The 25,101-nt window shown below is 51.5% G+C and overlaps 2 protein-coding genes across 2 annotated transcripts in view; one reads left to right on the top strand and one right to left on the bottom strand.

Moving 5' to 3' along the window:
- Positions 1 to 4,351, top strand: part of VPS8 (VPS8 subunit of CORVET complex) — a 67,961-nt gene extending 63,610 nt beyond the window's left edge. Inside the window, exon 45 of the mRNA XM_074546961.1 lies at positions 536 to 4,351. Coding sequence (XP_074403062.1) covers positions 536 to 676 — 141 coding nt within the window. The 3' untranslated portion in view covers positions 677 to 4,351. The remainder of the gene's footprint in view (positions 1 to 535) is intronic.
- C9H3orf70 (chromosome 9 C3orf70 homolog) lies at positions 1,921 to 22,295 on the bottom strand. The gene is made up of 2 exons (XM_074546978.1): positions 21,921 to 22,295; positions 1,921 to 5,009 (listed from the first exon to the last, which is right to left on the bottom strand). The coding sequence occupies exons 1-2, from the start codon at positions 22,093 to 22,095 to the stop codon at positions 4,456 to 4,458; spliced, it is 729 nt and encodes a 242-aa protein (XP_074403079.1). The 5' UTR covers positions 22,096 to 22,295; the 3' UTR covers positions 1,921 to 4,455.
- Between the last annotated feature and the right edge of the window lie 2,806 nt (positions 22,296 to 25,101).

Raw genomic sequence — 25,101 nt, 5'->3', positions numbered from 1 at the left:
GTCTCATGCTGGCACTTGGCTGTGGCACACTGCAGAGCAGCCATGCTGGGGAAGCCACTGGCAGGGAAACTGTGGGAATGGCTCTGGCTCTGTGGCTGGGCCTGACAAGTGTCCCTGAGGTGATCCTTTGTGCATTTGTAACTAAGCTTCCCTCTAGACACTGTAGCCCCTGCAGTGGCTGGGAGCACTCCCTCCTCCTGTGTCCCTGCTGTCCCAAGGAGGGCACAGCTCCCTCTGTCTCTGGCATTTTCCTTGTGTCTCCTGCCTGTTTTGGCTGTGGATCTTGGCACTTTCAGTTCTTTCTGGGTTTGTTTTTCAATTATGTGACTTCAAAGCAGCCTAAAGACCCCTGGAGAGTTGTTCAGTTGAGGATGGGTGACCTGCATGGAGCTCTGCAGGCTCCCTCCGTGTGATCCATGCTCTTGGCTTTACCTGGGTTAAGGTTTCTCTCACTGCAGCAGGGACACAGTGACACCCTGGGCTCTGTGTCCCTGCAGGAATGTTCCTGGGGTGACCAGGGGTGTTTTCCTTGCAGCTGGCTCTCCTGACGGAGCTGGCACGCGGTGACAAGCACGGGCTGCTCAGTGTTTCCCACGGGGACCCGGCCACCAGCAGCGTCTTCCAGAACGAGAACTTCCAGCTGCACCTGACGCCCCCTCCGCTGGCTGAGGAGTAGCTCCTGCCCTGGCTGCTCGCAGGACCTGGTGCTGGGGAGCCTTCCCACCACAGCACGGGATCTTCCCCCACACCACCTGCCCAGACCCCGCTGTGCTCACCCTCACTGGGCACTGGAGTGTCACAGCTGGTGATGCCCCAGCTCTGCTTTGGCAGTGGTGGGGCAGCTGGGCTCAAAGCTGGAACTGTGGGACAAATCCCAGCATGCTGGGGCACAGGAGGGCTGCCTGTGCAGATCCAGGGGCTTGTGGCAGCAGCAGGGACTTTTCCAAGTATGCATATCAGCTCTGCCCTGCTGGAGGAGCCTGTCCTGTGCCCAGAGGGCCTGTGTCCCTGTGCTGTGCTGGTTCTGTGGCTGGGGGCCACACCTGAGTTCTGTGTTCTGCTACAAGTAGCTGTTCTGGCAAGGCCTGGCCCTGCTGTCTCATAGCAACAGCCAAGGGGTCTGAGGGCACAGAATGGGCAGATCTGGGGAAGGCTGAAGAATGCAGGAAATGACACCTGTGTGAGCAAACTGACATGCACATGCTGTGTTCTACCAACCCATTAAAGAGGCCCTTGGTTGAACTTCTGTGACTTCTGCACTTCTGTGAGTGGGCTGCTGGTAAGAAAAAGATACATCTTGTGGGTAAAGCTCAAACCTCCCCTCTCACCTCATACCTGTGTTGGGGGTGGGAGGAGTGTGTATGTAAAAAAGGTGCCTCATGCCCTTGGGGGCTGCAAGGAGTAGAGGATGGATGTGATGGGCACTGATGGTCACAGAACTTTTAGCACTTTGCTCTCAGCACTGTAGCCCACTGTTGGAGGGGTTTCTGTGTTGTCACACACACTCCTCTTCCCCCTGCTCACTTCAGCACTGACACACTGAAGCACCAGGTGTTATGCAGAGCTCACCTGGGTAGGAACAGTGCCAGTGCCCGGAGGTGCCTTGTGTGCTCACCTCCTCCCATGAGCAGAACTACTATGGGATGTGTCCGGCCTGCAGCCACACCTGGGCACAGGTAAGTCAGGGAGCTGAATTTGGTCATACATCAGATGAGTCAGAACTGGGCCATGAGCTGCCCACCAGCCCCAGCACTTACCGGGGCCTGGTGTGCTCCCTCTGGTTATTCCCTTCATCTGCCTGGCTCTGGGGCTGTGTCAGGGGCTGCCATCTGAAGCTGTGAGCAGCCCTTCCCTTGCTGGAAGTCCCACAGTGCTTCTCTCTAGCATGGAAAGCACACAGGCAGTTAGGACAAGCAGAAGGCCAGTTGTTCAGTATTTTATTCAAGAGGAAATATACACACACCTCTCCCTGGCAGGGGGAGCAGCCAGCCCAGGGCATGTTTGTGCAAAGGAAGGAGCTGGGTGTGTGATGGAGCAGGAGATCCCCGCGGCTGGGCCCTGCCCGAGCGCTCTCCAGCAGCCCCAGCACTCCCCAGAGCGCCGCTGACATTTCCAGGAACAACAGAAGGAAGAGGCAGCTTATTGTGCTTAAGACATCTGAACAAATCCTGGGTAGGAGACACTCACAGCTTGTGGGTATTGCTAATTACTTACAGTTAAGAAAGAATGGATCCTGACGGGGACAGGACCCTGTGGGCCCTGCGGAGTGTCTGCCACCAGCACCCCCAGGTCACCGCGCTCCCAACCTGTGCCTGGGCAGGGCTGCAGCTCTTGCTTGCCTGCAAACAAGGTGAGCTGTGCTGGGCAGGGGTGTCCTGCTCACGTTCCCTGCCCTTGGTGCCCCAGGGAAAACTGGTGAGGAGCTCCCTGCCCTTGGGAAAGGCCATGCTGCGCCAGCCCACCCTTCCTGCCTGGGAAGGACAAGCCATTCCCAGGGGAGGAAGAGCTTTCCTCTTTCTGGGGGGAAAGCTCCGAGGCTAGGCATGAGAGTGAGCTCGTTCAGCTCTCCACTCAGGTTACAATTGAAAGGTTAAATATGAATAAATGCTGTAGGTTTATATATAATGTTTCCTTCTACTTATGGAACGTGTCTGAATGGTCCAAAGACACCAAAAATGTTGTTAGAAACTGTAGTTAGCCAAGAAAGACAACCCTACCCTTAAAAACAAAATAAATCCTATTTAGTTTTACTACAGCCTTTGTTAAATGCCCTCAGAAAAACAGAGTATTTTCAGGTGCCTTGTGAGAATGTATCTGTTCATGCAATGGCCCAAGTTCCTCATTTCACAAGCATTGCACATTTTTATGTAAGTCATCAAAACTATAAAACCTATTATTTTTGTCTGAAAGTCTTAGTCTAAAAAGTACAGCATTACTTTATATCCACCCATGGAAACTCCTAGACGCGCATGTGCACAGACACACACTGTTGCCTAAATGTCTTCTAAAGATACTGATTACAAAGTGTATAAAATTGGGAATACATTGTCAGGATACAGTGAGAGATGAGCCACCCTCTACCACAGACTATAATCTAGGGTCAGTCACTAACTGTACACGTTTTTACAGCCTTGGATTCACCAGGGACTTCTGAAACGCAAACAGCAACTACACAAAGAACGGCAGTACCGCTGCAGGAACACAGGAGTTACTGGCTCCAGCTCCATGGAGCTGGCTGGAATCTGAGTGACATTTCTGTTTCTTTCATGCAGGGCTGAAACTCAACCTCCTGTGAGACAGCTCCACTACCAGCTGGGTGAGGGACCCCTGCTCCAAACCTGCTCCTGGACTGGGAGTGATGAGCAGGAGCCAAAGCCTCCTCTCTCCACTAGGATGACCATAGGCTCTATTTTAACAAGCTCACATGCCACTGAGACCATGTGCCACCTCCCAGGGGCATCTCCACGCTGTCCCCAAGCTCTGCCGACACAGTGGTGTGGCTGGTAAAATTCTTTTTGTTTAAAATTTGTTATTCTTCAGGCAAATGCAGGCCCTGAGGCCGTTTGGTCCTGAGTGTCTGGCACCAAAGAGCCCAGGAGGAGGCAGAGGCGGAGCCGGGGGCGGCTGTTCGGAGGTAGTCGCTTCCTTCGCCTGTCCTGGTACTCCCCAGTCCAGTGCAGTATTGGTTAGATGGCCATGCCCCACCTCTGCCTGCTCCCCCTCCTGCCCACCTGCAAAGCCAGACCTCCTTCCCAAGATCCAGGCAGAGAAAAGGGAGCAGGTGGATTCTGGCAACTCATTCCCCTCCAGAGCAAGACCTGCCTTCTCAGATTTCAGAGCCTGGCCTCCCTCAGCAACTGCTCGGTGCATAGCCTGGAGAAAAGTTGGAGGCACTTTGTGCATTCTCTAGCTTGCCATTCCAACCTGCTGGAAGCTTGGTGCCCACAGCCCCAGAGAAGGTCGCACCAGCACTAGGGAAGGGGCTGGACAAGGCGCCAGGACAGACAGAGACAGGAGGAGCCTTGTGTAGCTGTTTGAGAAAGACTAAGGGCACCTCGGTTTGCTGCTCCAGGCGTGCACCCCCCATGCTCTGAGGGACCCCTGCCAACAACCTGACAGGTGGAAACATCTCAAGTGGCACGTCCTCGTGTGAGACGTTGTGTGTGGGGTAACCCAGACCAACAAAAGGGCCTATTTCTGCTAGAAAAGTCTTAAGATTTGTCACTACCTTACGTGCAGACGTGGGAGAGCTGATCAGGCTGAGAATGTGTTAAAATTGCTCAGGCTGCTGCTAGTTCACCATGTGTAAGTCCTGTGACCGCGCTCCCATGACAGGAATCTGAAATATCAAGTGCACTGGAAAAAAGGGATTGTCAGAAAAAACAGAAAATAGAAATACTACAAAAGCAACATTACTGAGAAGGAAGCGGACTGAGCCGATGCCGACTTGTGTGGTCACACAGTGGTTTCTATAGTCTCAATCACTTCCATCTCGCACTGCGAGGGCGACAGGAGCGGGCATTCGTCCGGCTCCCAGCTGCTATCCGGGCTGTAATCTTCCTCTGAGCTCAGCTCGGCCACCCCCTCCGTGTCCTCGTCACACGACTCCATGTAGTGAACCCCCACGGCGTTGATGCCGGAGTCCTCAGAGCTGGACGGGGACGAGCAGTGCTCTGGTTTTGGTGTATTGCTCTCCCTTGTGATTAAGGCGTTGCGGACGGAGCCCTCGTCGGGCTTTGCCCTGTGCGGGGCGGGCGGCTGGCGCTGCACGTAGCACATCTTGCCGTTGATGCACTTGACGCGGTAGTTGTCGATGAAGAGGTCGGCGATGGTGCAGAACTGCGGCGCCTCGGGCGGCAGCGGCGGCTGGAAGGCGGGAGCGAACTTGAGGAAGTGCTCGGTGAGCGACACCGAGATCTGGATGGTGTTGGGGGACTCCCGCGGCCGGACGGGGATCTCAGTGCTGGGGAGCTGCTCCACGGGGGTCATGGGCTGGTAGACGTATTTACCTGTGGGGACACACAGGAGCGGCGGTTAAAGGTCTTTGAGTTGGAACTGAAGCGATGTTGTTGACACCTTTGGACGTCACCAGCAGTTCCCTGCTGGCGGCAGCTGCTGCTTCTCTCGTGGCCTCTCCAGGTATGGATCCTCTGACACCTACTGCTGCAGGTAATCACAACCTCCTGTGGCCCAGTGCTGCTCCCCTCCCCGACCCTGCCTCAAGGTCTGCTGTAGGACATGACTAACTCTGGAGAATTAACTCCAGGGCACAACTCCATAGCCATGAAGTGGGAAAGATGCCAAGTCTGCCCACCCTGTCTTCTAGAAGAAAGAAAACAGACAAGATTCTCAGAGGCTTTTTCCCCCCACTGAACATAATGTGTAAGTTCTAGCTTACATCTTTGCTACAATGATCAAAATTTTATTATGTTACTATTATTCCAGTGAGTCTCCTTGTCCGTGACTCCACGTTCTTTGTTTTTGGGGACTGAATCGTGTTTTTCCATATTATAAACCAGAAGCTCATACATAACTACAATTAGAATTTTAAGGCAGAAAATAAGGGAATTTCTAAGCTTTTGGCATCTTGATTATCTGGTTAAGTAGTAAGAAAATAGGATTATGTTGGTTATATTGAGCAGAACAAAGTGTGAACTGAACATCTTCACTAACAGAAATAAATAAGAGAGCAGAAAATTGGGACTATGTCAGGAAAAACTGAGAAACCCGAGGCTATGCCTAAGACTGTAAAATGCTGCATTTTATTTGCATGAAGCTTCTGAAAGATTCATGTCTCCCCAGGGGCTCATCCACTGGGAAAGCACAAATTTCCAGAAGCCTTGTGAGTAGTGGGGCTGTCGGTAGAGTTTTGCTGCACGAGCCGCAGATCCTGCTTTGCAAATGCACCAAAGCACGGAGGGGCTGTGTGGGTGCCTGGAGCTCCCCAGGTGAGGGGCAGAAGGCTCCTGCAGAAAGGAAAGCAGAGTGCTGGTGTGTTTCCTGCTCACAGGTAGATGCAGCCTTTCCCCCCGAGTTACCCATTCCTTTGGAACATCGCAGAATGGCTGGCCTTGGGAATGACCTTAAAGACCACGGAGTTCCCATCCCCGTGCCGTGGGCAGGGACACCTCCTACTAGGCCAGGTTGCTGTAAGCCCCAGGGCAGGGCTCACTCTCCCTGCAAAGCCTCTCGGCAGCAGAATCCCCCTGGGCCGGGAAACCCCCCAGGCCCGGAGGAGCTCTGTCGGCTCTCGGCAGCCGCGGGTGCTGCCGGCGCTCCGGGCCCACGCACAGCCTGTGCTCTGCCAGCTCCGGGATGTCACCGGGAGCCTCGGGAAGGCCCTTCCCACCCCGCAGTGCTGCCGCAAGGGAAACGGGTCATGTGAGAATCGGCTGGGATTTCCAATCCCTGTAACCCAAGGATAGGGAGTGCAGCAGAGAGGCCACGGAACCGAAGGAAGGGCTCTGGAGTGTGGGAGAGGCTCCAGGCACGGTGAGGGAAAAGCCCGCCCGTGTGCCATGGGAGGAGAGAGCAGGCAGAGCTGGCAGCAGAGGGAAGGAAGTGTGTGAACAGCTTTGACCAGCTCCCCTCGAATACCTCATCCAGTGTTTTCTCCCCACGATCTGTGCAATGGTAACTGCTGACAGAGCCACGGGGAAAGCTCAGTGACAAGAAATCAAGCTTTTCCCCTGTCTGCTTATGGCTGGATGACAGAAAACACAAAGCCATCCTCTCCACTTGCCATCTCTGTACCACGGTGTAGCTCCTAAACCTGCTGTGACTCAGAGGAAAGAGTGTTGGCATCCAGCAGCTGCATGCTCCAGCCACAGGCAGAGCACAGCTCCCACTCCTCAGCACATATCCTTGGTCCTGGCGTCTCTGAGCAATGGGGTCCCTCAGAGGTTTCTCAGATCTTGTGGACAGAACTTCCCCGGGAAGCTCCTCACCCTCACAGCCACAGCAGCAGCCCACGGCTTCCTGCCATCTGCTGCTTCCCAGAAATCCTTCTGTGAAATTAGTGAACATTAAATATGCACTGCCTTGCAAAGCCCCACAGCTGATGATTACTGTGCTGCTGGCTGGGATAGTGTCTGATAAATTCAGCTCATGGAAACTGAAGTGCAGCCTGCCCTTGCCTGAAACCACAATGCTCTATTTATCCATAGATTTGTAGGGCTTCTGTGTGGGCTCCTTTGACAACCAATGATAAAGTACAACCAGATACTGGCGAAAAACATTTCTTCAACTCAATTCTGTGCTGCCTCTATTTGAAGAGTCCAAGGAAGGGTCCAGTGAAGATTTTACCAGGATGAAGAAAAAAGGTCTCTGTACAACAGGACTCTGTCTTTCCACTTAAAACAGTCACCATGTGCTGGCAGAAGGCTGAGGGACGTTGGGAATAGAAAGTAATGTATTTAAGCCAAGGGAGCTTACAGCATGGGTATGGAATGGTAAAGCAAAGACTCCTCAGTTTGACTTTTTTGGTGTTTGTTTTTCCCCTTTTGGGAAAAGACGAAGAGAGGTGGCCAGGTCAGCTATGGAGTTGCTGGGAGCTCAGCTGGCTGTTTCTCTACTGCAGCCACACACAGCAGCTCCCTGCGTGTCTCAGGACTGCCCTGCTGGCACTAATTCCAGAGCAGGAGCAAAGAGCACAGGATTTCAGAGCCTGTCTGTGCGGCCTCACGGGGGCTGAAACGTTCCTCACGTTCCAAGGACAAGCTCTGCCAGGGTAAAGCAGGAACCAGCCAACACACAGCAAAGAGAATTTTCTGCCTTAACTGATTTCTACATTTCTTAAGAATTCTGGTACAAGTTTGTCAAGTCTTAGCTAGTTTTAGAGACAATTTTAAACAGATTAAACTTGATTCAAAACATGACCAGGTGCTCAGAACTGGGACTGTCAGACTGGATCATGGACAATGCTGAGCTTACAGCCTCTGTTACCACCCCTCACCCTACATAATGCATGGAAACTCATCAGCCAGGATGCAGCCTATGAAAAATAAATGCAGAAATTAGAAATAAGATTGCCCCCCACCCTTGCAGCTTGCAGGATTGCCAGGTTTTTTCACTAGAAATGCCCCTAGAAGCACAAGTCCCCAGGTTCTCTTATAATCCATCTCAATCTGATCAAATACCTGTGGAAATCAACAGCAATATTTTTGCTGACTCTGAACAGCTGGCAACAGTCTGTGATAAAACAGTACTTTGAGCACCTATTCTGCTTCATTCCATCTAATACACCAGCTCAGAACTTATTGCCTATTTATTCCAAGTCAGCTGAAGAACTGTGTGACTGCACTGAGCTGATGAACACTCCTGTAAATGACAGTGTTCTGCACAAATTCAGATGTCACACAAGACACCACATCCGAAATTGTTTCCTGGGTCACTTCCCCACCAGGGCCTATATGGAAGGCGGTGAAGGAAAAATACTACACGTGTCAAACACATGTCTAAAAATCAAACTCCAAATCCTGTGAAAAGCAATTTGCTGCATTTGCAGAAGTTTGGGAAGTTCTTGTGCACTTTAAGAGCTGCTGTGAAAAGGTGTCACGGTTCTGGCTCTGCACTTCCACCACTGTGGCAAAAGGGCTCAGGGGAAACCTCCTGGAAACAGTGTCAAATCAGGCTCTGCCAGAATGACTGCCATGGGAAGTCTTGGGTGTCCATGTCCGCTGGCTGACAGGTGAGATGATGAAACAAGAGACCCCAGAAATAGGTCTATAGGCTACAGTTAACCATTTCACCCTGAGCCTTATCCCCCACCAACACTGCTCCTCTGTCTGACCCCTCAAAGTGACAGCAGCCTGTGCACAACAAGAAAGGGACAATTGTTTCTCCATTTCTTCAGCTGGCCCTTGTGCCAGCACACAAACCAAATCCTCAGGGACCTGGCACATGCCACAGCCAACACTCAACTGCAGAACAACTATTCAGCTATGTCCAAGGAAGTGAGTGCTGGGCAGTGCTCATCTCCCTGTTGCTCTGAGCACAGAAATAGGATTTCTATTGCCAAATCGGATGGATGCTGTTCCCAAAGCCTTGGCTCACTCCATGCCTCCAGTGAGACTGCCAGCAGGCTAAGGCAGGATCCAGCACAGCAGGGAGCTCTCCCATCACCTGCACATCTCCAGCAAACTCAGGCAACTTGGAAAATTTTTTATATTGGTGGCACTAACAAGTAGAACTATGTGGCTGATTGACTGGAAGCTGCATTATAGAGCCTCCTGCTTCCATAACCCCAAATCAAGCTTTGAGAAGCCACGAGGTCATTTCTCTCTGATTTTTTGCTAATTGGGCAGTCTGCATGCATCTTCACCAAACAGACACAAAACAGCAGCAATTTCTGTGGCAAATATGAAATAACTTAAACCATTAAATAAGCAGAGGTGTGGCTGGAAATTTTTCTTTTCCACTTCCTTTCATCCCAGCATTCTGGTTTACCTCTAGCACTCGTTAATGTGCTTGATATATTGAGAAAAAAAAGTCCAGCATTCAGGAGGGACGTTTCCTAGAACAAATTCTCAGATTTTACCCTCTCAAAAGAAGGACTTAAACCTAATAACCATGAATTGCACTGCACTTCAGAAAATGGTAAGAGAGAGCTGTGGATTTTACAAGTCTAAGTCAGCAATACATACCATGGATATTTGTTCACATGCAAGGCATTTAGACATCTATTAACTGAAAGATAAAAGCTTTTTTTCATATGTATTCTTCCCCCTGCAGCTGCTGGAACAAATATTTCTACAGCCTCCCATCTGCCAGCTGATCTATCTCCAAAAATCAGCAAGGTTAACAAAGACCTGCTACTTGGCAGCTATTGAACAGGACCTGGCTCAGGTCAGGAGCTGCTCCTGTGTGGGCTGAGCACTTGTGCAAGTCCCAGGCAGAGTGGGCTGGAGGTGAGCTGGCTCTGATCCCAGGGAATCTCCGTGCCTTTGGCTGTGGTGGATGCTCCAGAGGGGCTGGAGCTGTGACCCCAGGCACAGTGCATGGCCCCCAGTGAGGGTGTGGAGGGATGTGTCCTGTTCACCAGCAGGGAGCTGCTCCCCAGATCCGGGTGACTTGGTGCTGCCTGAACATCCACCTGTGTAACAGCACCAGTAATCCTCCTTGTGAACTCCAATGGGATTCTCACTCCAGCTGTGCCAGACTTTGCTATTGCCTCTCGCAACTCTGCCAAAAATTCAGCTCACACAGGAGGGGAATTGGTCCCACTATGAAGAACATAAAACCTCTAATTAAATACCACACAGCTCTGAAGGACTGAAGGCAAAGGAAGCATTCATAATGCATGTGTGACAGGAGACAGCGCTGCCTTGGAGGGGATCTGCATTATTCCAAGGAGAGCTCCCTGCACAGCTGTTCTGGGTGTGGAAACCTTGGAGCTGAGCTGCTCGAGCACTGGCTTTGCTCACACAGGAGACGGAGAACAACTGAGTGCTCTTCCAGCAGCATTTGCTCCACATCTCCTGCGTGGGGCAGGAGAGCCAAGTCTGGCTCTGGGGAAGCAGCAGGTGGATGTGCAGCTCTCTGCCAGGTGCTGACAGCCCCGAGCAGGAATGGTGCCTGCTGCCAGTGCTGGCACAGTGGCCCCAGGACAGTACAGAGGTTGTCACACCCTCCTGGGCTTCCAGGGCCCCCCCAGGGCAGCGGATGGCACAGGTGTGCCAGCCCAGCCAGAGGGCATGGAAAGGAACCAGGCAGGATTCACGGCTGGCACAGCAGAACCTTGGGGCAAGGGAGGGTTTCCTCCTTCACAGCCTAAGGCAAAGCTCCCTGCACATCCTGGACAGGTTTATGGGCACTCAGCATCCTCAGCCTGCTGTAGGTCCCACCACACCTGTTTGTTGCCAAGTGCCCAGCAGAGTGGAATTCCATTGGGAAGTGGGATGTTGGGCTGAGTACCCACCTGGGGTCATGGGCCTCCAGCCCTGCCAGCTGAACAGCACTGCTCTGTTCGGTGCTGAACGGCTGCCCTGGCTCTCCTCCTCCTCTCTCCAGTTACATGCACAGCTTGGAACCACAAACCCTTGCAAACAAAGCTTGCCCTAACCATAAATAATTGTCAAGGACTATCACAACTCCAAACCACACTTAGAGCACAGTTCTAACTTTTCCAGAGGGGTGAGAACAAATGGAAGGAGAAACCCAGAGCACAGTTACAGATGGCACATGTGAAAAACTGCAGTGCTCACCCAGTCTGCACTTCTTTGTGATGTATGGAATAGACATCATGTCATATCCAGCAAATCCTCATGGGCTGCATGGTGAACAAAAGACGTGGAATGAGCCACCAGAGGAAATGGAAAACATTTCAGGACATTGAGGCACTGCCAGATTGATAGGCTCAAGTCGAGCTGAACTGGGCCACTGGTAGTTATAATAAGGCATAACTGAAATGATTGTCCACCTTGAAGAAGGCTTGTAGATAAAGATATGCAGCACCTCATTGCAAGTGATATTTCTGCCTTGCACTCTGTCCAAACAACTCTGAAAAAGCACTGAGATTGCTCAAACAAATTTCTAGTGTGGGGAATGCAAACAGAACATTCTGCATACCTGCAGGAATTCTGGCAGAAATAGAAGGCCCAGTAAGGGATCAGAGAAGATACTCCAAGGGCACAAATCAACTCAGCAAAGGAACAGAAAAAGCAGCCACACACCAGGATCTGAGCAGGCTGGAAGTGCAGCAGCAAGGGCTGGCAGGTTCTGCCCTAACAGAAATGTATCACTACAAACAGCTCCTTCTCACAGGAGCACCTCCATCTGAGCACTAATGAATCCATCCCATTCCAGACCCTATCCAAGCACAGGGAAGAAGCAGTCCAGCAATGTTTTGGCAGTGGCTGCCTAGGAGCAATTCCATACAGCTGCCAGCTCTCTCCTGTGGAGGTGTTCCCTCCCTGCTGCACAGCCAGACAGCTGTGCCAGCCCCTGACTCAACGCTTTTCACAGGAAACCAGCAGAGACGGGGAAAAAATCAGGAAGTTTTTCCTCATCAAATTTGTATTTTAATGCCCTGTTGTCTTGATCTGTTTTAAATACAAAAAGGATCATGACAGTACATGCTGTGAGCTGTCTAAGCCGTTGAGGAGTTTCTGTGCACATCAGCTTAAGAGCAGGTAACGCTTAAATGCAAACAGACCCTGGAGCTTCCTCCATCATCCCTGCTCTTTACTCTCATTGCTTACATGGATTTACTGGACTTAAAGAAAAAGCAACCCTGAAGGCTTGAGAGATGCAGCCATAAAGCCTCTTAAAGGGGCCGTATTTGCTCACTAACCTTTGTAAGGGAACAGAGTACCAGCACCCAACAAGGCAGTGAGCAGCAGCACACACCATGTGTGTTCTGGAGGAGCTCTTTCCTTTCAGTAGCTGGAGAATGTCACCCATACCACAGTGCTGCTAACCCCAGCTCCATGCTGGGTTCCAGAAACACAGAAGTACTGGCATGGAAAGTGTGGCACAGCCCTGGTTACCTCTGCCAGCACAGCAGCTGGGCAACACTACCCAAGCTCTGAATCCAAGGATTTTCATCTTCCAACATCCCCTCCAAACCCACCCCCAAAGGCCAGAACAGCCACTTCTTACACATTCCCCTGAGAAATTTATCCCGTGAGTTACACTAGATATTTTTAAAATTCAGTAGAGAAAATAGCAAAAAATGGCTTAGTGCTAAATATTTATTCTACAACCCCATCCCTGAGCACCATCTGCTCAAGCTTCAGCAGCCCATGGTTTCCATGCAGCCATCAGTGTACTGACAGGGAAACAAAGCAACAGAAGCACAGCTCCATGTCCAACTACCCAGAAGACCATGGCATTGCCTGGAAATCAAAGGGATGGAGACACAAGATCCAGTTGTCTTCAGGTGTGTGGTATGTGCTGCAGGGGGCACCCTGAGCCTCTGCTATCATGGAATGCTTTCTTGGGAATTCTTAAATAAGAAGAACAGCTCATCAGGTCCTTGAAGGAAAAGTCCTCTCTAAAGACCTGCACTCTGCACCCAGAGGGGACAGCTGGGGCAGGAGGTTGGGACTCACACCTTGGAACAGACACATCTCTGTGGCCACAGTGTTTTCCTGCTGGCTGACAGGAGAAACAATGGCCGTGGGAGGTGCTGTACCTGTGCTGATCCCTTGCTGTGGCCAGAGCCCAGGATCTGCTGACACATCATCTGTGCAGTTGCTGTGTGAGGGCAGGAGCCTTCAGGCTGGACAGCACCACGTTCTTTCTTCAGCTCCAGTGCTGGGAGCAGGGTCCCTATTCCCAACACACTCTGCTAACCCAGTGCTGTTCCTGGTGCCTCATGCACATCTCCATTCACACGCCATTCAAACCAAGCTATTTCTGTCACAAGCCTCTGGAGAACCCATTTCTGGGGACTTGAAAGGACTGCTCTCCCTGCTTGTGCACAAACACATCACCACCTGGAGCTGAGGAGTGCAACTATGGGCACCAGTGCTCCCTTGGAGGGGTGTGGGATCCAGCAATGCTCTGCATCAACACATAGAAGCCCAAGTACCAACCACTGGAGGTGGAGCAGGTGGATATCACATTGAGCCACTATGTCACACAGTGCCACTGCAGGCAAGTGACTTGGAGCACCTGGACAGCACAGCTGGGAGCACAAACAGCTCTCTGCTGTGAGCCAGTGCTGGCAGAGGTGACAGCATCGCCCCTGGCTTCATTTCCAGAGAGGCAAGATCCCACAGGACCAGCTGCAGAATGGCTCCTGTGCCAGCAGATCAAGGTCTAGTGGCACAGGGAGGAAAAACAAGGCAAAAGGTGAGTGTCTCCTTCCACCTGCCCTGCCTACAGCTGGGCTAACGCTGCTGGGCTGCTGAAGGCTGCAAGAGCTGGTCAGTCCACCCTGGCACACCTGATGCTGCCCCAACCTTTCATCAGTGAGTGAGTGCAAACACCTGGAGTGGGGCTCAGGCTCGGGAAAGCACTGAAATCCAACCAGGCAGCGGCACAGCAAGGAACAGCCAAGCACCCTGCCTGCAACAGTTACAGGTGAGCACCAGCATCATGTGTGTGGCAGGGAGAGGGACAGACAGAGCCTGGCACAGCAGGGAGTCATTTCAGGGCTGGGTGCAAGCACACAGCCAAACAAGCAGCTTCCAGAGCAGACGTGTGGGCTCTCGAGCTCCGCAGCCACCAGTGAGAACAAGAATACAAATGCGTGCCTCTTGCTGAAATTGTTTTACAACGTAGGTTACATATAAATTCCAACTGTTACATGGCCTAAATTAAAGCATGGCTATGTTAAAAACAAGACCCAGTTGCCAAGCAATCAGTTTTCACTTTCCCAGTAGGTTTTTGACTTCCCTCTATGTGAATATACTCAGCTATTGGCAAAAACATCTCCAAATGGCACAAACTGCACTTCTTGAGTTCTGTGATCAGTCACTACATAAAAATTGATTAGTGGAAGAATCAAAGCCATTATGAAAACATACTCTGTATCTTGTGGGCAGATAAATTCATAGAGGTGCTGGAAGAAAAACCACAACACATTAAACCAGGGTCACTTTATATGCAGAGAGAGAGATGCTCTACCTGGAATCCAATCTACTGTCAACCAGCTTTTGCATTAGTATAAGCTTGTGCCATCCATCAGCAGCTAAGCCCACACTGTCACAGCTCTCGGGAGTTTGGGAACATCTTACACTGTTTGTGAGTAAAGCATTTTGTTTTTTATCCTTTACAGAAACACAAATTTCTAGTAGAGCCTCACCAGCGTGCAGAAATAAGTTCCCAAGGCTGGCAGTGAGTCATGAAGTGTACAGCAGCACTGTTAAATCCAGAGCCATTACATAAGAACACCCCAAGATGCCCCTGCTCTACAAGGCCGGCTCTGCTGGTGCAGCCACACGAGCGGGGACAAAATGTGTTCCTGATGAGCACACAGGTGCTGCCAGGAAACTGGAGGCCTGTGCCAAGCACCTGAGAGGCCCCTTCAGTGCTTCCAGCAGACCTGAGCAGGGTGAGCTCTGCAGCCCTGCAGGATGGAAGTCACAGCCAGGACAATCTTGTGACTCAGTCCCGTGGGACAATGCAAGGCTGTGACCACAGGCTGCCAGTTCAGACCCGTGAAACATCCATCAGGGCCACCAGGGGAAGGATGTGACAGCAGGCATTTTGCATCGGGCACTGGCATTAAGCAGGCTCACAGACCAGGCTGGCAAGCATTCCCTCACCTGCAGAGTCCAGGAAGGAAGCTACATGCTCGCCACAGGCACAGTGCTCCATGCAGATTTTATCTTTAGCCTGTTCCTCTGCAGTGACAAAAGTGCCAGCAGCCTCTCACCAGCAGGAGCACAGGCCCAGCCCTCAGCATGCAGGGTTCAGGACACCCTGCATTCACCGACAACCCCAGCAGCTGAAGAGAGACAAGATTAATGAACTTTTTCTTCAGAAGAACTTGCTTCTGAACCAGCCTTGTCCTTTCAGGTTTCTCAAAATCAGCACTTAACCCTTCAAGCAGCCACAGAGGAAGGGTGTCAGTTATCTGCCACTCTCAGAGGCTCTTACCAGCAGATCACTGAGTTTGGGGCAAGGAGATAAAATTCTTTGTGAATTATGCCTCTCAGGTGGACAGATTACAGCCTCATAGTCATGCATGATAAAGAGATTTTGGCTGGCAGGAAGTGTTTTGGTACACAGGTCCCTTTTTCTCTGACTTTTGGAGAAAGAAGTACAGTAATTTCTGTTCAATCCCTCTGAGCTGTACAAGAGTTAGTCCTGTGAGACACAGTAAGAAAGTAGCCTGAATTCAGAGATTTTTCAGTGGTCTAATTCTGTTAAGTGATATCTGCACCTTTGTTAAAAATAACAGAACATGCATGTCTCTAAACATTTTAGTAAGGATTCAGAATGAATGGCAGCAGGTTCTTCCAGAGGTGCTGACATTCCCACAGGGCACAAGGAATCAACACATGTGAGTTCTCAATGGTACATTCATACTGTGATTTCCAGATTATAACTAAAACCTGAGGAACAAAATCCCATTCAGGTCTGGAATGGTGCACCCATAAAAACTGGCAGTGTTTTCCCTTAGAGTAACACTTCAGAATATCAGAATATATTAAGCTGACATTCTTTCCTTGGTTGTGTACAGCTTAGTGAAACGAAGCTGGAATATCATAGCTCTTCAAAATACAGGTGAAGAGAAGATCTTGCACAGCCACAGGCAACAAATCCTCATTAAAAGTCTTTTCCCACTACAAGCTGCAACATCCACTTTTCTGCAGCTCCTGCCTGGCACTCAGCATAATGCCTTGCTATGTGCACAAACATTCTGTCCATATATGGACTTAACAAGATGAATGTTCAAATCCTTTTCACAGCAGAAGTAAATTAAAAAATGTCTATTTGTCCCAGGATTTGTGTCATTCTCCCTCTAGACCAAGCTGTGTTTTCTGGGAATTCCCAGCCCAACTGCTCCTAGCCCCACTACTCCATTCCACTTTAAACAAGAGTTTTCCATGAAGAAAAATGTAGGAGCTCCTCCAAATACTCAGAATTTCAGACACAAGCATGTTACAACTTCCTTTCCATGTTTATCAGGATGTAGTTTTGCCCTGTGGAACAGAACTGCTGGAAATTCAAGCTGCCCTCCCCATTCCAGGCTGGCTGCTTCCAGTGCAGACAGAGACACACACAGCACTGCTGCCCTTCTGCTCCCTCCTGGATGTGGAAATGAGTTTTACAGCCACCAAAAGCCACCATGAGGAAAACCCACTGGAGTAAGAGCAAGCTTACATTTGGAGATGTACAGTGCATGCTGTGCTGCAGAGCACCCCAGGGCTGTGCTGCTCCTCTAACACTCAGGGATTGACAGACACTGGCTGCAGGCAGGCACAGCTCCTCTTTAGACCCCCAAGCCCTATCAGCATGCACCTGAATTCCTCCCCAGACCATCTCAGCTCACTCACCAGCTCTGTCACAGCAAAGCAGGGCTCCCTCACTGATTCCCTCCTCACAATTCCCACAGGCAGACTGGGCTCTGAATAATTACATGGCTTGGGAGATTGTCAGAGCCCCTGCTGATGGCTTCTGTCAGTGGAGGGGGCAGAGACACCTTGGAAATGCTGTTGGTGTGCACAGAGACCCTGAAATGCTGCACACACCACTGTGTGGCAGAGGGAAATGCCTGCACCTGGGCCAGGTGTGTACCTGCCAGAGAGCAGGCAGGAGCTGCCATGGACACACACCACATCTCCCTGGAAGAGGTTTAATCAAGGATGGCCTTGACAGAGAACTTTCACCAGCTCTGTGCGACAGACAACAAATGCCTTCGTTTAAAAATGCTGTAAAAGAAAGGCACCAGTGATTCAAGCAGAGGAGAATGTGAGAAGCAGTATCAGCTCAGAGCACACCCAGGTGCAGTGACTGTGCTGATTTGGCTCGGTCCCTGCCTGCAGCTGTGGGCAATGGATAAGGGACAGCCCCCTCCCCTGGCCAGCACACAGCTGGGACTGCTGAGACCCCAGTCACAGGAACTGTGCCCTCAGACACCCAGAGGAAGCAATGGAGCTCTGAGGGCCAAGAGAAACCCTCGGCTGCCTGTTCAGGTGAACAACAAAATGTAAATGTACTCTAGTTCTACAGTCCCAGAATATTGCTAGCCTGACCAAATTTAGAGAAGCCCTTCTCCCCAAACCAGCAAACACATGCCCTTTGGGGCATGCCACCCATCACACAAACCCATTTTCTCCTCTTAGCTGAAAACTGACATTTCCTTGGATCTCTTGCCAGGCCTGCCTGACCTCATGCAGAACGTGCCAGGTCTGGCTGCAAACTCCAGCCAAGCAGTGCCATAATTTGTGATGCACACCAGGGAGTGGGAAACTAATCCAAGGCACACCTGCAAGTGCCATCCACCACCCAGCAAACTGCAAGGGAGGGGGAGCAGGTGCATTTTTTAAAAACCTTTCCTGCCACCGATCTTGTTCCTTGCCTGAGCCTAGCAATATGTTCCCTTCCTGGCCCCCCAATGGAGATTTCACACTTTCCCCATGCTTGGTTTGTTTTCTTGTAAAGGCTCCAAACAGCTGAACCTGTAAAAGTGGTGGTACTGAAATTTATTTGCTGCATTTACTTTACAATATAAGATATGCAAGAGGCTTTAAGGAGCTAAAAGCTTGCTCTTTTGATGCTTAATCGGGGGGGAAAAAAGCATAGAAAGGCTAATACAAGGTGGCACAATTACTGTCTATTGATGCAACTGCTGTGGAACCACGATTCATCATGTATTATTGATAATTGCAGCATAATGTACCGAGGGGTTTGCAGGGTGGTTAACAGAATGCAAGATATTCAGATTACAAATGAATCCAGTTGCAAGAGAATGCTCTTAATTGTATCAAGTATGGTGCCTTCTCTCACAGTTAATTCTTAGGAAGTAAAATTAGCAAAAGTCAAAGTCCTGCTGTCAGGTCAGGACAGATGCAAGCCCGAGGATCTGATCCTTTCTGACATAAGCAGGTACCACCTCAGAGCCAGCAGCCTCACAGCCAGCATCAGTGCAAATCACAGCTGCAGTGGAAATCCCGAGGTGAGGAAAGGGAGGCAGGCACCTCGCTGCAGACCTGCCTCTGGCATGTTTTCTCTGGCTCTGGAAAAAGTAGATCAGAGTAATTTAAGGCTCTCAGCTTGCATCTAATAAACAAAACCTCCCAAGGCTGTCAGAGGGGAGGAAGGTGAACAGGGGGCTGCCACCCTGGCAAAGGGAATGCGTGCAGGACACAGAGCAAGCAGGAGAAATGTGTAGTGGGTCAAACAGGGGCTGAAGTAAAAAACACCTCCTGGGCCAACACCTTCTTCCCTGCTGGGAAAAGGACTCCAAGGCTTGAGCCCTCATCCTGCTTCCACATGGAGACTGGAGTCGGCACAGCCTCCTGGCAGCACCCAGGGGAGGGGTGTTGAGGACAGTACAGCAGCAGGGAGGTGTCCCTGCACTCCTGGGAAGAGTCCAGCAGCTTCCCCTCCCAGCACCCCCCCCCCAGGCACACCCATCCTGCACATTTCATGCACCTCTTATGGAGGCTGTACCTGGGTTCAGAGCTCCCCACGCAAACACCACCCTGGGAAATCTGCTCCTCACCGAGCCCAGAACAGACTGAAAAGGACCCAAAATGAACTCCAGGCTGAGACACACGACTCATACAAGCACCCAGGGCAGCTGAGGCTCTCGGAGCTGCTGAGATACACCAGCCAGTCTCTGATCTCCCTGGCAGCTATTATTGCCATTTTACAGACAGAGGAACACCGGAGGCAAAGAGAGCGCGTCCGGTACTGCTCCCTTCCGAGCATGCCAACCACAAGGGCTTTGGGGATTCAGGCTGGGCCCTTTCTCAATTATTCCTTCCAGAGCCAAGTGGCTCTGCAACGCTAAATTGCTCCTGTCACTGAAGTAAGCAGATGTGATCCTGAATACACATGAGGAGACAACCTACTCATCATGGCATGGTGAGTTTTTGTAATTTCTCACTGTAAGTGCACTTTAACTGAGTTGACATTCTCGAGGACCTTGGCCACTGATGGAAAATAATACTTCAATGGCCCTTTTAATTGATGTAGAGTTTCCTGTTCCCCAATACAGCTCTTAAGAGTCACAGAAAAGCACTTTCAAGAACCCTCTGAGGACTCCCAAGTCAGTATTGCAGCACTGCGTTTATGCAAGGTAACTCCCAATACTGTTTAATTACATCTCTGACCTCTATACAATTTCCCATTACAGACCTCATTCTTACCCCTTTTAAGTCCAACTCAACTCATTCCACAGGAACAGGATACAAAGAGATCCTTAGCTCTGAAATTTGCATTAGGAAATGAGGGGCAAGAAGGGAGCATGCTTCACCATGGCTTTCAGAAGATTAAACAAGGCAGTGAAGTGTGTGACTTCCTTTAAAATCCTCCATTTCGAATCCTGGCTTCTTGAAGCAAAAGTATCTCAACTTTTCCTTAGCCATAAAGGAGGAATTGAGAAGGAAGCCCGTACTTCTTGCAAATGCTATGACTATTTTTAAATCTTATAATTGCCAGACAGAAGCAAAGGGTTGGATGGGATCTCAAGTGGTCTTTCCAAGAGGGAAGCAGCTCCATGTAATGCCTAAGAGACACCAGTCTAAGCCTTCTCTGAAGGACTGTGACTCTTCACCTTCTCAAGTACTCTGTTCCCCTGCTGCATTTCTCTTTCTAGTTTTGATATTTTCCCATAAGAACCTGAACTCTCCTGGTCACAGGTAAGAGATTCCTGGTTATCTGCCACCTCTGTGCAGAACAAGCTGCTCTGCAAGGCCACCTTACACTTTGCAAAGCTCATCAGCCCTTCTTTTCTCCCTCCCTCAATCTTTTACAGCCCAAACAACCCTTTCTTTTGCACCCCCTTGTAAAGTGCATTTTTCTAAGCTGATCTCTTGTGATCTCCTCCCCAGTTCTCCTACAGCTCTATAAAGTGCAGTGCTCAAAGCTCAGCCCATCAGCCTGGTTTCCTCATCACTGAGCTGAAGAGACTAATTAAATTGCACGCTTGCCATGCTCCTGGTAATGCATCCCAAGGCGAAGGTTGGGGTTCTGGGTTTGGCTTTTCTGTCACAGACCTCCTGCTGCTGAGGCAAAGCAGTTTGTGATGCATCCTAATCCCCAGATTCCTCTCTGGAATTGCTTCTTCAGATGTTCCAGTTCCATGTTTGACTTCCCCATCCCAGATGATTTGGGGTAACATCTCTTGTTTATAAGCACCACTCTGAGCTCTGATCCAGAGTGCTCATAAGCTTTTATATCTTGATGGTGGCCACAAATAACTGAGGCCAGGGAAATGTTGGGAAGAATCTAGGTCAGAACCTTTGTGTTACTGATGAAACACCAGTGTCTCCGTCCCTGTGCAACAGGTGACTGTGGCACCTTCTCACCCAGCCAGTTGTGCCACACAGTACTCAGGGCACAGACAGAAGAAAACCTTTTGCCCTGAACGGCTTTCAAATTAATCCCAAATCAAAGCAAAATTCCTGAAATGCATATTTAATTGATATAGAAGTTTGCATCCAAACAAAAGCTAGATTTTGGGGCAGCCCCCTTTCCCTGTGAAACAAAATTTGCAAAAAGTCTGTGTGAAGGGGAATCCATGAAGGTGACTAAATTGCAAGGAGAGATGGCAATGGCAATGGATTTAAAGGAGAATGGGATATCAGGAGTCCAGGGACACTCAGCAGCACCAAGTAACCCTCACATAAGGGTCCAGTGATAACCTTGAACCATCCAAGCTTTAAGATCTCCAGAACACAACACGACCCAAGTACATTTCTCCATCACCATTTCCTGACCTCGCATCAACACGCTGCTGGGAAAGCCTGCTGTTCAAGGCTCTACGTGATTAATTATTCATCAAACTATGTTTGGACATCCACAGTTCAATCTCAGCCTCCATGATTAGATACATCAGGATCTTGAATACTGATATTAAAGTCGTTGGGCGCCTTTTCACCAGAGTTGGCTCAATACTGGATTTTGAAGCTATCTGCTATATATAGCCTAAAGCAGTTACCTCTCTGCTGAAAGGGGTTTAGGCTTGTAAAAAGCACCGAGAACGAAGTGGCTGGTGCGGAGGACAGCGGTGCCACAGCCCACCAGCCGGCTCAGGGGGAGAGGGGCACCGGGACTCCAGGCCCCGAGAGAACTCTCCGGGCATCGCCGCTGCCGCTCCTACGGAGGCAGCACCCGAGGTCAGGGTCCCACTGGGGCCGCCTGGCCACGGACAGCTCCGGGAGCGGGCTGCTCCTGGCCGCGGGACGGGACGGACAGAACGGGACGGGCGGTGAAGCAGTGCGCGGGGACCGACAGGGCGCTCGGGACGGCCAGGATCGCGCACCCCCCGCCCGCTCCCTCGCCCCCTCACTCACAGTGGCACCATCCCAGGTGGCAGCACCAGTGCAGGCGGAAGCAGCGGCCGTGGCTGTGGGTGGCGCAGAGCGAGAGCCCGTCGCAGGGCTGGAAGTCGGGTCTGCCCGCGCAGCTGCGGGCGAGCGCCTGAGCCTCGTCCAGCTTCTCGCTCTTCGCCGCCGCCGCCCCGCTCATGGCGCCGCCGCTCCGCCCGCAGCCCCCGCGCCGCAGCGGCCAGAGGAGGAGGAGAAGGAGGAGGAGGAGGTTGAGGACGAGGAGGAGGAGAAGGAGGAGGAGAAGGCGCCGAGCCGCAGCGGGGACCGCCCGCCCGCCCAGCGCCGCGGGGGCAGCGCCGCGGGCAGGGCCCGGCCGCCCGCCTCGCCCCGCCCTGCCCCGCCCCGGTCCCGCAGCACCGCCCGCGGTACCCCGGTGGCGCTGTCCCCCGATCGCCATACCTTACGATGGCTCTGTCCCTCGATGACCGTGCCCTGCCGTGACCGTGGCCCCTCATAGCTGTGTCCGCGACGGTCATGCCCTCGATGGCGATGTGCCCTGGCGGCCGTGTCCCTCGATGGCCGTACCCCTCATGGCTGTCCCCTCACAGCTGTGCCCCTCATGGCCGTACCCCTCATGATCGTACCCCTCATGGTCGTACCCCTCGATGGCTGTGCCCCTCATGACTCTGTCCCTCATGACCGTACCCCTCATGGCCGTACCCCTCATGGTCGTACCCCTCATAGTTGTGCCCCTCAAGGCTGTGCCCCTCATGGCTGTGCCCCTCACAGCTGTGCCCCTCATAGCCGTACCCCTCATAGTTGTGCCCCTCATGGCTGTGCCCCTCGGGGCCGTACCCGGCGATGGCCGTACCCCTCATGGCTGTGTCCCCTGGCTGGGTGGGAGGGTGCCCCGCGGGCTGCCCTGCGAGGCGGCCTGAGCCCGGGCCGGTGCCCGAGGGCGCTGCCGGCAGCTGAGGGCCGCTGTGAGATCTCCCTGCTTTCCCGAGGCGCTCGCAGCGGCCGGAGCGCACGGGCGGGAGCGGCCGCCAGCCCCGGGAGAGTGAGCCCGGCTGCCAGCAGGGCTGCGGGCCGGCTGCCAGGCTGCCCCGAGCACTCCCCCGGCCATGTGGAGCTCCTGTCCAGACACCAGGGGATTGATAAATGGGATCCGGGCACTCTGGCACTGCGCAGCAGGCTCCGGAGAGTGTGGGCAGCAGGCAAGCAGCCCCGATTACAAGCAGCGACCTGGGGCGCTCCGGGCATGCAGCTCTTTGCTAGTCTGTGAGACAGGTGCACACCGATCACCCCTGCAGTGCCAGAGCCAACGGAGCAGGACGCTGAGCTGCTTGCACACGTGGCCCACAGCACAGGCAGGTTTTAGTTGGTTTTTTTCATCATGCTACTTAATCTAATTCAGAAACCCATTTTTTTTTCTAAGCACACAATGATTTAAAAAAAAAAAAACAAACTGATAAACTTTGTCTTTCGTTTTGTAAAATAATCAGTAGATATCATTTTGGTTAATAAACACATGAAAGTGTATTGTTATTTCCCAACAATTATATCTTTAGGCCAAAATTAAAGTTTGGATTTATCTAGAGCCCTGACTACATTATTTGTTTCCTAAGTGTGGTGGTGGACTTGTTTCCCTGCTATGTCTGAAAGAAAATTGCAGTTTTATTGCTGCTCTGCTCAGCACTGGGAGTTGAAGTCAGCTTTCTGTTAGAACAGAAACCAAATGGTCATTTCCATAGTCCCTTATCTTTGTACAATACCCAATAGATCTGTGTCAGAAACAGTCAAAACATACTTATTTTTCTGTGTTCTCCAGAATATTCCCAGACAGTTCATATGAGGTCTTGTGGCTGGATAGATCCCAGAGGTGTCCCCATCCTGTACACTCTCCTGAGGGTGTGCTGAGAGAACCATTTGCTTCTTGCCAATAAGAAGGGCTTAAGAACAGCCAAGTTGCTGTTGTCTGGCTGTGATCAGCTCCACACTTTATGTGTCAGACCAAGGGATATGGGTCATAACCGCAAAGCACAGATTTGCACTGAGGCTTTGAACCACCTCTGACTGGGATCCCTGGTCTCTGCAGTGCTGCTCATCCCAGTGCTGCCCTTCCTGCTCATCCATGATCTCCTCCTCAGTGCCACAGGACTGTGTCCCAGCTGTGCCCTCACCTTCTCAGATCTGGCATGGCTACACCATTAAGCTCAGCCTGTCTGGGAGGAGATGGGTGCCCAGTTGCACTGAGCAGGGGCTTTGAGCCTCCCTTGGCTCTGGTCACTAGGAGTGGGAGACCTTCACAGCCCTGTCCATTTTAAATGTCTCCGGTGTTTATTACAATGAAAAGAGAGTGTTATTACACTCCTGGAGGCTTATCTGCCTTCGTTTTGCAGAAATCCCACTGAAATCTGCAAACATTTAGGACCTTGCTCAGCTCTTTGCAAGCAGAGGAGAAACTGATTGCAAATCCAGGTGTCTCTTTGACACTGTCCTGATGTCCCCCTGTTCCCTGGAGCCTGCCAGCACCAAATGAGGGATGCAGCTCAGCTCCCAAGAGAACCATGGCCCAAGGAGAACTGGCACTTCTACCTGCTGGCATGAAGTCCTTCCTCTCCAGCACTGTCTCACCTCCAGAACTGCTCTCAAACCAGCCTGGGCTGTCAGATCACTTTCTGTTCAAAAGAAATAAAGAAGGAAGGTCAAGTGTGGGTTACAGAAGGAGAGGTAGGTGTTTCTGGCAAGACCCAAGTGCCCCATCCAATTTGGGGTGCGCTGCAGGATTGCACTTCGGAGCAGCCTCAGGCAGGGAGCTCTCTGCCTCCCTTTGAAGGGCCAGTGCTGCAGGGGACTGATCAAAGCTAAGGCAATCCTCCCCTTTGGTGCACTCCCATTCGCTGCTGTTTTGCACAATGCCTGTGGCTGAGCAGTTAATGGAGGCATCTGCTGCACTGGCAGAGTTCACTGACTTAATTAAAGATATCCAACAATCCTGCAGCTGCATGAGAGAGGCCACGGGTGCTTGCAGGCCGACACCGAATCTCCTCAGACTGAAAGCAAGCACCCTGCTGTGCAGAAAGCACAGACATGCAGCCAGACACCACATGAAAGCAAAAGCAGGGCCCAAGGATTAAGGAGGGACTGGAGCCAGCTCACATTGTGTGTCACCACAGCCTCACCATGCCAGAGAACTGTGTAA

The sequence above is a fragment of the Zonotrichia albicollis genome, chromosome 9 (genome assembly GCF_047830755.1).
Source record: "Zonotrichia albicollis isolate bZonAlb1 chromosome 9, bZonAlb1.hap1, whole genome shotgun sequence".
Taxonomy (NCBI): Eukaryota; Metazoa; Chordata; class Aves; order Passeriformes; family Passerellidae; genus Zonotrichia; species Zonotrichia albicollis.
This window is presented reverse-complemented; position numbering and strand designations above follow the sequence as displayed.